Source organism: Mastigoproctus giganteus, chromosome 11, assembly GCF_048544385.1.
Source record: "Mastigoproctus giganteus isolate SK-2022 chromosome 11, ASM4854438v1, whole genome shotgun sequence".
Taxonomy (NCBI): Eukaryota; Metazoa; Arthropoda; class Arachnida; order Uropygi; family Thelyphonidae; genus Mastigoproctus; species Mastigoproctus giganteus.
In genome coordinates, this window is record NC_143585.1 from 33448536 (window position 1) to 33460902 (window position 12367).

General features: G+C 38.8%; 1 protein-coding gene across 3 annotated transcripts in view; it reads left to right on the forward strand.

Moving 5' to 3' along the window:
* Nucleotides 1-2422, forward strand: part of LOC150077876 (protein D3-like) — a 94820-nt gene extending 92398 nt beyond the window's left edge. For all 3 annotated transcript variants that reach the window (XM_090385430.1, XM_090385431.1, XM_090385432.1), the window contains one exon: nucleotides 254-2422. In XM_090385430.1, coding sequence (XP_090241556.1) covers nucleotides 254-471 — 218 coding nt within the window. In that variant the 3' untranslated portion in view covers nucleotides 472-2422. The remainder of the gene's footprint in view (nucleotides 1-253) is intronic.
* The last annotated feature ends 9945 nt before the right edge of the window (nucleotides 2423-12367 follow it).

Genomic DNA, 12367 nt, shown 5'->3' on the forward strand with positions numbered 1-12367 from the left:
TATATGTATGGATTCTGAAATCCATACATTGCTACAAGTCTGCATTATATCAGGTTACTATATCTTTATTATTACTATGGTTTCTCTGTTTTGTGTACATCGTTATAGACAGCTTAAGGAAAGGTTCAGTTTTTTAGTTGTGTGCTTGTGTACACACACATGCACAAAAAAAATAAGCCTTGAGAAAGCCTAGAAGTCAGTATTGTATCTAATTTCTTTTTATTATTAATACAATATCTCTGTTTTGTTATAGGTTTGCATCGTTACGTGTTTTTGATTTTCAAACAGCCTGGGCAGCTTGATTGTGATGAGAAACGCCTAAACAATAGATCAGGGGACCATCGTGGGAATTTCAAAATACGGCATTTTGCAGAGAAATATGAACTTGGAATGCCAATTGCTGGGAATTTTTACCAGGCACAGTGGGATGATTATGTTCCTAAGCTATATGAGCAGCTCAGTGGCAACTGAGCAGCATCTGTGGTGTTTTCTTATATGTAGGGGAGAATTAGAGCTAGTTGGCATATTTTTATACAGTTGTTCTAATTTTTGTTGTTTTTTATTGACCTTTAAAAAAAGAAGCTGCTAAACAGTGGTGAGATACTGTTTTGCTGTAGATTGGAAATTTTATTACATCATAATTGTAACTAGGAGTGGTGGTAATGCATTTTCTAAGCCCTTCCAATTGCTGGGATCCCTAGACAGAATAAACTGGGTCTCACTGCTCTGAGGCAATGGAACACACACTGAAGTCCAGAAATGAGCAAACAGTGAGTGATTCAGTGTGTAAAGTCATTATGTTTAGGTTAATGAATTTAATTAAAATTAAATTATAAAAAACATATTACTGGACCTAAGCTGTGATTCACAATTATGACAGATATACCTATTTTAAAATGTCATACTAACATATTTATATTTTTCTTGCAAATTATTTATCTTATGTTATTTTCTTTAATTTTCTAAAATTAGGTGTATGATATGTCTCCTTATAAGCTTGTTGAATATTTTTTTAAATAATAAAATAAATAAACTTCTATTTGTGTTTTCTGTATGGCTGCAGCAGCAAGGGTTTAGTTTACTTTGTTAATATTCTATTGGAGAAGATATACTAGGGCAATAGTTAAGTGGGCTGTGCATTTGTATTTTTATTTTATTTATGATTATTATTATTTTTTTTTTTCTGATAGTGCATGGACTCAACTTTGTAATGTGCATATGTTTCCCCAGAGCCACAGCCAGCCATTGTCTGGTTTAGCATTTTGCAACCTTTATATGCCTGCTCAGCACATTAAATTTGTCACTCATAACAACTCAAAAAAGTTTTCACTGGCTTTGGCATTACCTTACATTGGTATCTTGCCAAGGTTTGAGAAAGAACATCAGGAATTAGTGACACTCCTTTATTGACTTATTTTTCCCTTCTTTTACAACTTTCAGTATGAGAAATAAGAAACCATTGAGAAGTATCTGGTGTCTCAGACAATTCACATTTATTTAAGGTCGCAAGAGAAAATACATAAAATGAAGCCATGAATACGATGCATATAATTTTTAAAAATTGCTTGTGAACTGAAAAGCACTTTGCCTCTGTAGTTTTAGGAATATATTTATTCTTAATACAGCTCATGTGTTTTGTGGATTATTTCTCCTCTATTCATCAGCAAAATGCACCAAAAGGCTGAACTAACAAATATTATATATGCAAATATTTTTATTTATTAGTGGTCTTGTTAAATTTTTGCATCAACAAAAAATGGGGCTAAGGGAATGTAGGGAAATTGAGATAAAGTGTATGAAAATGGCTTAATAAGAATTGGAGTGGTCATCCTTCTCTTGAAATGAGCTGTCTAGCTCTTGTGTCATTTTTATATTTTAGTGACAGATTTTCCATGCACCTATGAACTTCATATTTCCATTATATGTACTTAGATTGGAACTGTTGGAAAAGTTATTTTCTGCACAAAATAAGAAAAAACACTCAAATTAGCAATCATAAATACCATCCATATTTTCACACCAATTTCAAAGCATAAGCTAAACTGAGCTGCTCCCTGGTTGTAATTGGAACTGTACTTCTTTCTCTTAATATATACAATTACTGAACAATGTGCCAACTAGCCCTAATTTCTACTATTGTTATTTTTTGATACTAAATGATTATGCACTTGAATTAATTTGACATTGGAATTCCATGAACCTACAGAACTAACATTGCTACTATGCTTTTTTACTCTTTGATAAAAACTTTTCAATTTAAATCAGTTTAAGGTTGTCCCTATCCAAGCAAGTTATTATTTCTACTGTCATTTCCTGAAATACCAAAGATAGTGTGCACTCTGATAGAAACTTGTTGCTTTTTTTCTTGTTTATATCAGGAAACATTTTGTGTAAGGTTCAATAAAGATATTTTTGAAATGGAGATTCTGTAGAGAATGAGTTACTTTATTCTTTAGGGAGGGGAAATTTTAACAGTGAAATTTCACCAATTGATAGGTCATGTTAAGTAACTGTGCAAAAATAAAGATTCGAAAGAAGTGGTATGGTTTGAAGCTGCAGTTATAATAATGGTTGGTGTGGAAATCTGAGAATGGCAAGGGACTTGACATCTGAAGCAGAGTGATAAAGAGGATTTTTATTGACCTTCAGATTGATTAAAAATAAATAAATAAATAAAATAAATAACTGCTAGAGGCTATGGAAACTCCTTTCAGCCTACTGTGTTTACATACATTCTTCTAGTGCTCTCGACATGTGATAATCTGTGTATATTCTGCATCATGCAAAGCAAGTCTACAAAGACCACAAGATAAATGACAAGAGTTCCGCTTTACAGATTTTCCTCTAAGGTTAGTTACCAAGACTGAATACTTGAATCCCACATAATTGAAGTCGTCTTCATTGTATGGATGCTCTTTTCCTGCTGATGTCATCACGCACAACACAATTTTGGATCTTTTCTAAAAGGCCCCCTTTTTTTAACATCATACTCGGACACACTTTTCAAGTACAACTTATTATTGCCTTATAAAGTGAGATTATAACTTCCCTATCACTACGAGCCTCTGGAAATTTGAACTTGTTTATAGGACTTGAAGAGAATCTTCAATAACTAATCTAATAGATAAATATGAGCCCATGTTGCTAATAAATCATCTTTATTCCCTGTATTAGTTCTGTTTTTCATTCACAATATTCTGGACTGGTTATCTAGTGATTTTCTATGGCTAAACAGTAATCATTAGCCAGTTTGAGAATGAGGGTAGCCTGTGTGGATGTAGCTTTTTGTCGCTCCTGGAACAGAGAAGTTTTTTCTGATTTATTTCTGTTTTATTAGCTTAAATTGGCATATTAACTTATTTTCTAGAGTAGCTTTATATTCCTATTTACTATACTTGTTTAAAGTAACTTAGATAGAGATTTTGTAGGTATTACTTAGTATCGGTAAGGGTATGAAATCCACGTGTTGACCGTTCGTAAATTGCCGCCATTGTAGCGCGATTCAAAATATCTCGAACTAGATAGCATAAGCTTAATATAGTATAGTATAGCATAGTACATAATATTGTCAATTAATCAGTAAAATCTATTAATCTTGTTGAACTTCATTGTCAATTAAATTGTATTTTTAACTATACATGTAACGACTTAGGTTACGTAACATAAATAATTAGAAAAATAAATAATTAATACTTAACTCGATACGGAAGTTATATAAAGGGATTTCGTAGATAACACTCGATACTGAAACATAAATATAGCGTTATAACTGTGTTGGGATACAAGTTTAGGGTTTTAATTTTGTACTGAAATTGAAATTTTACTGAAATTAAATCGAAATGATGACTCAAACCAGAGCAGCAAAGCAAAAGGCTCAAGCTAATGGGAGTGCTGTAGCTCAGGAGAACTGAGGGGGGGCAGTTGCCCTCTGAATCACAGCCTTTTAAAATGCACTACTTGCTTGATGTTTGTGGACAGTCGGGTACGGGACATGATACTGCCATGGGGGATGTCTTTGTGCGCGATGCAAGGAGTGTAAGGAAATCAGGCGACAACTGAGCGTTGTTATGGGCCTATATCAGAGCTTGAAGGACGGTGGATGCCCTCGAAGGATTAAAAGTGAGGGGCCCATCAAGCTCTCAGCTGCCCACACCAATGCCAGAGCTTGCACTTGGTCATCGCCCAACACAACGGCAGCCCCCAAGGCAGAATGCGCTGATCCCAACGGAACTAGTAGTTGTTGGTGACTCTATTGTCAGGGAAACATGCTTTGTAAAAAGGATAGGTGAAACAGGACAAAACAGGACCAGAGTATGTCTGCCAGGGGCAAAGGATGATGTTGTAGAGCGGATATCATCTTTTAAGGGCACAAAAGGTGATATAGTTGTACACAGCACTAATGATATTAAGAGTAATGATATTTACCCTTAATATCATTAGTGCCGTGTAATATCAATAGTAATGATATTACTATTTCCTTTAAAATAGTATTCACTGTTGAAGCAGCGAGACCTAATTCCCATGCAGTAGATGACACTTTGTCCTGCTTCTTAATTATTTTCATCTTCATTTTTAAATCAATTTTGTTTTGTTTCCTAACACTGCCACCATTTGCACTTTCTGGTAGTCGCTTTCCCTTGATCATTGTAATAAGTAAATAGGAATGAAGAGAAGATTCTGAAAATTTGTTTTTTTATAGAATTGAAGATTTCAGTGAAGGGGTACTGATTTCACCATAATATTGTAATGTAAAAACCCACTGAATTCCAGTTATTGGTATTATCGCCAATGCAATAAGATAGTTTACTACCCATTTATAATTAGATGCCCCAACAGAAAAGCTCAATAAATTGGAGAAGTGCAAGTGTTCTTAGTGCAAGCTATGCATCTGCACTCATAAGGGAAAAGCGTCCCAAATGCCAAGGGGGAACAACCTTTGGATCCAGTCCTTACTCGACCCTTTCTAGGGGTCTTATTGGTAAGCACATCATGAAAACACCTCATTGATTATATCCATGGTATATGTGTATGTGAAGTGCTGAAGCAAATGGCATGAGGTGTCAGTATTTGTAAATTGCATGCATCTAAGCTTGCCTATTTCCTGGACAAAAAAAAAGTGAAAAAAGCTTAAAAATTACTCCTCTCATTGATGGGAATTTGACCCAGGCCTTGTCACCTACTTCAAAAAAAATAATTTTGGCATTCTCACAATTATTCCATTAAAAACAGGCTATTCCAGTTTTATTCCCATCAGACATACCAGTCATCCTGTTTCAGAAATATCACACCCTAGTTTGGAAGGAATTTATAATCTGAAGGGCAAGTTCTAAATCAAATATTCTGTTTATGTTCTGGGACAGTCACATTGGATCTCAGTTTATGAGATAGAAGATACAATAAAACTACAACTTACAATATACACTGAGTGATCAATTATGACCACCTACCTAATACTTCGTAGATCCTCCTTTTTACCTCAGTACAGCAGCTATCTGACGTGGCATTGATCCAACAAGATGTCGGAAACGTTCGGGAGGTATAGCCAACCAAGCTGTGTGTAATGCGGCTAGTAATGCAGGTATGGAGGTGATTGGTGTATCCAGACGCCTGATATGCCTTTCCATAGTGTCCCACAAGTGCTCTATGGGATTGATATCGGGGGAGTTCGGAGGCCAATCTGGAGTCAGAACTGTACCTGAAACCATTCCAACACATCAAGTGCCCGATGGCTCGGCGCATTGTCATCTCGGAAGACACCATCGCCATTCGGGAAAAAGTAACATAGCGGGGTGTACAAAGTCAGCAAGCAGTTGACGATAGCGAAGACCAGTGATATGTTCCACATGCGCTAGGGGTCCAAGTTCTTACCAGTGAAACATGCCCCACACCATGCAACTGCCTGCACTTTTGATACCATTCATGGTGGATGAAGAGCCTCGTGTTGTTGATGGCAAATCCATACACGACCATCCATGGTGAGGAAACCCAGTCTTCTAATGTCAAACTTGTATGCTCTTTGCACCAGGCGAGTTTTACAGCAATGAACCTTGGTTAGGAGAGGTATAGCTCATAACCAATGAACCTTGGTTATGAGCTATACGTCGCACGTATAGCTCATACGTGCGACGTGTGGTCATGCCAGATATTGTTCTGGCTTGGCCCATGTATTGGGTAGTCAACTCTTCAACAGTGCTGCGCCTGTTTGCCTGTACGATTCATCGGACCCAGCGCTCACCACTAACATCAACCTTTTGCTGACCTTTGTAGATTTGCTGTTGGGTCGTTTGATCATTTTGGCGCCACTAACAACGTCCTGGTACAGTAACAACGGCGGCTCTCGAACACTCCACCACTTCAAACGTTTGGGAAATCGAGCCACCAGCTTGTCGAGCTTCCACAATCTGTCCTTTATCAAATTCCGATAAATCTCTATTACCCTTCACTCTCGGAATTTTACTACCTACTGAACCACTGACACCTTAGTTATGCTATGAAGGTCGACTAACTGCACACTCCGTACCTCACGTGGTCGACGGGTCGCCTTCAGTTTTCATAGGGGTGATCATAATTCAGTGATCATACAGTGTATATGCAGCTTTGAATATTACCGTGTTTTTTATGTGCCATGGCCCACTGTTTTGAATAAGCTTATTACAAAATATTAAAAGATTTTTATTCAATATTATCTGAAAAATCGCCTTTTAAAATATCCCACATTTTTTGGATTGTTAAAGGAGTAATTTTTCATTAGTGTCATTCATTCCATGGTTTGCAAAGTTTCAGGAGGGCCACTTATCTGTCAAAAATGAACCTTCCTGTGGCCGCCTTCCATCATTACTGTGACGAACAGCGGTTTATTGTTGTTACCCGAAAAGAAAGGCCCAGTCTTCTCAATAGAAGTCCTGTCTACCTTCTCAAAGGCCCAAGGAAGAAAGACCATAAGCATGGTCGTCACATTTGATTTTATCCGGGACATGATACTGCCAAGGGGGATGTCTTTGTGTGTGCGCTATGCAAGGAGTGTATCGATATCAGGCAACAACTCGGCGTTCTTGTGGGCCTATATGAGAGCTTGAAGGACAGGGTGGATGCCCTCGAAGAAACTAAATTGACGGGCCCATCAAGCTCTCAGCTGCCCACATCAACGCCAGAGCTTGCACTTGGGCATCACGTGACACAGACAACTCCCAAGGCAGAATGCGCTGGTCCCGAAGGAACTAGTAGTTGTTGGTGACTCTATTGTCAGGGAAACGGGCAACATGCTTTGTAAAAAAGATAGGTGGAACAGGACCAGGGTATGTCTGCCAGGGGCAAAGGTTGATGACGTTGTAGAGCGAATATCATCTTTTAAGGGCACAAAAGGTGATATAGTTGTACACGTTGGCACTAATAATATAAAGAGTAGGAGACCGACAGAATTACTTAACAAGTACAGGTCACTATTGAACAAAAGCCGAGAATTAGGGTTGAATTTGAAAGTGTCTGCAATTCTGCCCAGACACGATAGGAGGGAGTATATAATGAGAGCCTTGTCGATCAATTCGGCCCTGGAAAGATTGTGCAAGGCTCAAGGGGTAGAATTTTTTTCAGCCTGGACTACTTGTTAACAGGAGAGATTGCTTCTACAGGGATGGGATACACTTAAATAGAAAGGGTGCAAGAATATTTGCTGATGCTATCGAGGCAGTGTTAGGTGGGTCGGAAAACTGCTAGCAGCCACTGGCAGAGGTGAAAGAGATTCTTGCACTGCTTCTATTAGAATGAGCAGAAGCCTGAAAAACAAGATGCATGGTATTTCAGAGACTGCTGGGAGCCATTGCGGTACAAGTAAACACATGGGTTGTGTTAGGGTAGCTAAGAATAGAAACAGGTGCAGGTATACTTGCGTGTACACCAATGCTAGGAGTTTAGTAAATAAATTTGATGAATTTGAGGTATTGCTCAAAACATCAAAGGCAGATATTGTTGGGATATCAGAGACGTGGTGTCACACAGATATAAGGGATGCAGAACTGCAATTTGGGGAGTACAACGTCTACAGAAAGGATAGACAGGATAGGAAGGGGGGAGGGGTTATGCTATTAGTTAAGAAACACATAAAAACCAAGGAAGTGAAGCCAGTCGACATCGCTGGACAGTGCAGTGTTGAGTCAGTTTGGTGTGACATAAGCATTGGGAGATCAAAATTGAGAGTAGGAGTGTGCTATAGGCCTAATGACTCTGATGAGTATAATAAGGAACTGTACAGGGAAATAGAGAGGGCCAGTAAATCAGAGATTCTTATAATGGGAGATTTTAATTTCCCAGATATTGACTGGAATTTGGGGGCTGGTTACTCACACACTAGCAGGGCTTTTGTGGATTTATTGGATGATTGTTTTCTACATCAGCATGTTCGGGAGGCAACTAGAGGGAGTAATACTCTTGATTTGATTATCAGCAGTGATTCTTCATGCATTAAGAATCTGCAGATAAATGAACCACTAGGTGGCAGTGATCACAGTGTGCTGAAGTGGGATTTACTCAAAGAGGTAACTACCATTAGGGGTAAAGAGAAGGGTTATTGCTTCCGTAGAGGCGACTACGATGGACTGAGACAGTATTTAAATTCTATACAGCGGGACCAACTGATGATGTTACCAACAGCAAATTCAAAATGGGAAGCATTCAAAGAACTTATCTTGGAAGCTACTAGGCTTTACATACCAACTAAGAAATATTGTTCAAGGTTTAGGCCAAAATGGATGTCAAATGAACTAATGAGGCATATGGCAGAGAAGAAAAATGCATGGGATACATACAAATTAATGGGTGACATGGAAGCCTATGATAGATACAAGTTGATATGCAACCAAGTTACAAAGGAGGTTAGGCAGGCGATGGCAGATTACGAGATATCTTTGGCAAGCGATGCAAAGAAAAACAGCAAAGAGTTCTTTACTTATGTAAACTCTAGAAGGAAGGGGATGAATCAGATTGGTCCACTTGATATTGATGGGTCAACTGTTGATGATCCTGCTCAGGTAGCTAACAAACTAAATGAATATTTTGCATCGACATTCACACATGAGGAGTTATTCAGCAAGGGGAATGCCAGAGGTGTATTCAACTCTAGCAGTAAGCTAGAGAATCTTGTAATAACTGGGAGTAAAGTGGAGGAGAAACTGTTGAAGATAAACACAAGAAAGGCACCCGGGGTGGATGGGATCTATCCAGTTATATTAAAGGAGGCAGCAAAGGAAGTAAGCAAACCCTTAGCCATAATTATGAGAGCTTCCTTGGACTCAGGGAAGGTACCCATAGACTGGAAATATGCAAATGTGACCCCAATTCACAAAGGAGGATCAAAGGGCGACACAAGTAATTATAGACCTGTTAGTTTAACTTCTGTTCCCGGAAAATTAATGGAGTTACTGGTTAAAGAAGCACTGCAGGATCATCTAGACAAGACTTCAGTTATAGCTCGGACACAGCATGGTTTTGCTAAGGGAAAGTCCTGCTTGACCAATTTGATTGGATAATATGATGCAGTCACAAAGGAACTGGATGCAGGGAATAACTTTGATATTATATACTTGGATCTTAGAAAGGCTTTTGATACTGTTGCACATGGAAGACTGCTGCACAAATCGGAGCAGTGTGGCATTGGAGGCAAATTGCTGCTATGGATAAAGGGGTGGTTGAGGGGGAGAAGACAGAGAGTGGTAATCAATGGACACTGCTCATTGTGGAATAATGTTATTAGTGGAGTTCCTCAGGGCTCAGTGTTGGGTCCATTGTTGTTTTCTGTATTTATAAATAATATTGATGATGGTATATCAAGCTTAATGTCCAAGTTTGCAGATGATATAAAAGTTGACAGGGTTGTTAAGGACACTACTGACGCTATGCTGCTGCAACAGGATCTGGAAAGATTGAGCAGATGGGCTGAGAGGTGGCAAAAGAAGTTTAACATTGAGAAATGTAAAGTACTACATATGGGAAACAGCAACCCCAGAGAAACGTATCAACTCTGTGGTACTACACTAACAGTGGTTGAGAATGAAAAGGACCTGGGGGTAATTGTGCAGGCAGATATGAAGTTCTCTGAGCAGTGCAGACGGGCTGCAAGAGTAGTTCATGGTGTCTTGTCAATGATATACAGGAATTTTTCTAGCAGGGATAAGGAAGTGATTATTCCCTTGTATAAGGCAATGGTCAGGCCACACCTCGAGTACTGTATACAGGTCTGGAGGCCTCATTTTAAGAAGGATGTAGAACTGCTGGAACGAGTACATTGAAGGGCAACAAGGCTAGTGAACGGAACGAAGGGTTGCTCTTACGAAGAAAGGCTTAAGTTTTGCAAATTACAGTGTCTGGAGACTAGGCACCGGCGAGGTGATCTGATAGATGTGTATAAAGCCTTGAATGATTTGAGCATGCCCAATGCTGATGGGATTCTTTCTCTTGCTAAAATAATCGCCTGAGAGGGCATAAATTCAAATTGAGGAAAGACAAATGTAGGATAGATGTGCGGAAATTTGCCTTTAGTCAGCGGGTAGTTGGTTGGTGGAACAGACTTCCATTCCTTGAAGGGAAGTTGATAGCCTAAATAAATTTAAGGCTCAGCTGGGCAGGTATTTTGAACGAACGGAGGGGTGAAATGGGAGTGATTTTTTTTTTTTTTTTTTTTGGCTGATGCTGCATAAGCTTGCTTTCTTGCATCATATGCCTCTACCAATGCTAATGCTAATACTGATCTGCTGACTTCGACACTAAGCCTGATATACCTTCATCAATATCATTGATAAATATACAAAACAACACGGCCCAATACCGAACCCTGGGGGACTCCATTAATAAAATTAGTCCCTAAAGAGCAGCCTACATTGATTACCACTCTGTCTTCTTCCACTCAACCACCCTTTTATCCATTGTTGCATCTTGCACTTAATCAGAGCCAGAACTAGGGTGGGGCGAGCGGGGTACCAGCCCAGGTGCAACATGTTAATGGCACATCCGACCAGTTATATATTTAAATATTGCTTCATTTTTGATTTAATTACTGTCGGACCTGTGTTTAACGAAATTTATAGTGAATTTTTTGAAAGAAATATTGCATTATCTTTGTACAGTACTTACTACTTATGATTCCAGAAATTTTTGTGACTTTGTGAGAGTGAAAAAAATTATGAATTCGGGATTCATAATCACTTATAGAAAAAATTTCAGGGAGGAACAGTGTTTTACAAATTTCGAAAACAACAGAGAAATCCGATTACAAACTTCTATAAAGGATGGCCCATTTTGTGACGTTACACCTCTGAACTTTTTGGTTTGTCCTCCAGTGCTAACCACTGGAGGAGAAACAAAATTCTTAAAAAACTGATGATATTTCAACAGATATTTGAAAAATCATGTTTTATCAATTCTATAGGATATAAAATCTGTAACCCGTTTAGAACTGATCAAATTCTTTCATGAATATTGTCTTTGAGAATGAAAAATTCTCAGCTCACGACGATCGAGCAAAATCTAATTAACGATTCTATCAATAAAACCGATATTTAGACTATTTAGGCTAAATTGTCAAAAACCGTATTCGATCAGAACCCACGATAATTAAGCAAGAGAAAAGACAAACCCATGAGTGTAGGGAAGGGGTACAAATGCTCCGGCGTTCAGCGAAAATTTATCCTATCCCTCAATTGCGGACAGGCGGTGCCGTGCGTCCGACCGGTGAGAAGGAGGAGAAAATGTGGAAGAGCCAATGAGAAGGCAAGGATTGCCATAACTACCAGAATCTTGCATTTGCTTTTAACGGGGATTAATAACGTGGGCTGAAGGGACAGTAAGAACTTTGGTTCCCATGTCCACAACAGTAAGTAAAAAGATGTTTATGGTCATAGCGAAGCCCACGCGCACAGAGGACCGTGGAACCGTCACCAATAATGGTCACATCGGAGGAGAGATGCCTTCTTAGAGTCACTTCGTGGCCATGACGTAAGTTCAAATAACCAAAAGAACAGTTTTCTTCCATATTTACCACTTCCTTTATTACCATCGCAGGAAGTGAATAATCCTTTGATTTTAGCATAGTGTGAAAAATATTTTCATTTTCAGCCCTTTCACTTATTTTCAAGAGGTATTGGGCCTAATAATGCCTGATATATTTTTCACGGCCTGTACAACTAAATTATATAAGATAGCGTCACTTGAGCTAAGCTTTTACTTTCGCTTTCAAATCACCCCAGGGGTGCGGTCGCCGTAAGGGGACACCACAGTGACGTCACCCGTTCTCCTGAGCGGACAAGAATGTTGATCGAACGCAAAGGTCCGAAGAACGGCGAATTGTTATATGAGTAGAAATTACCAGAACAAGACACAG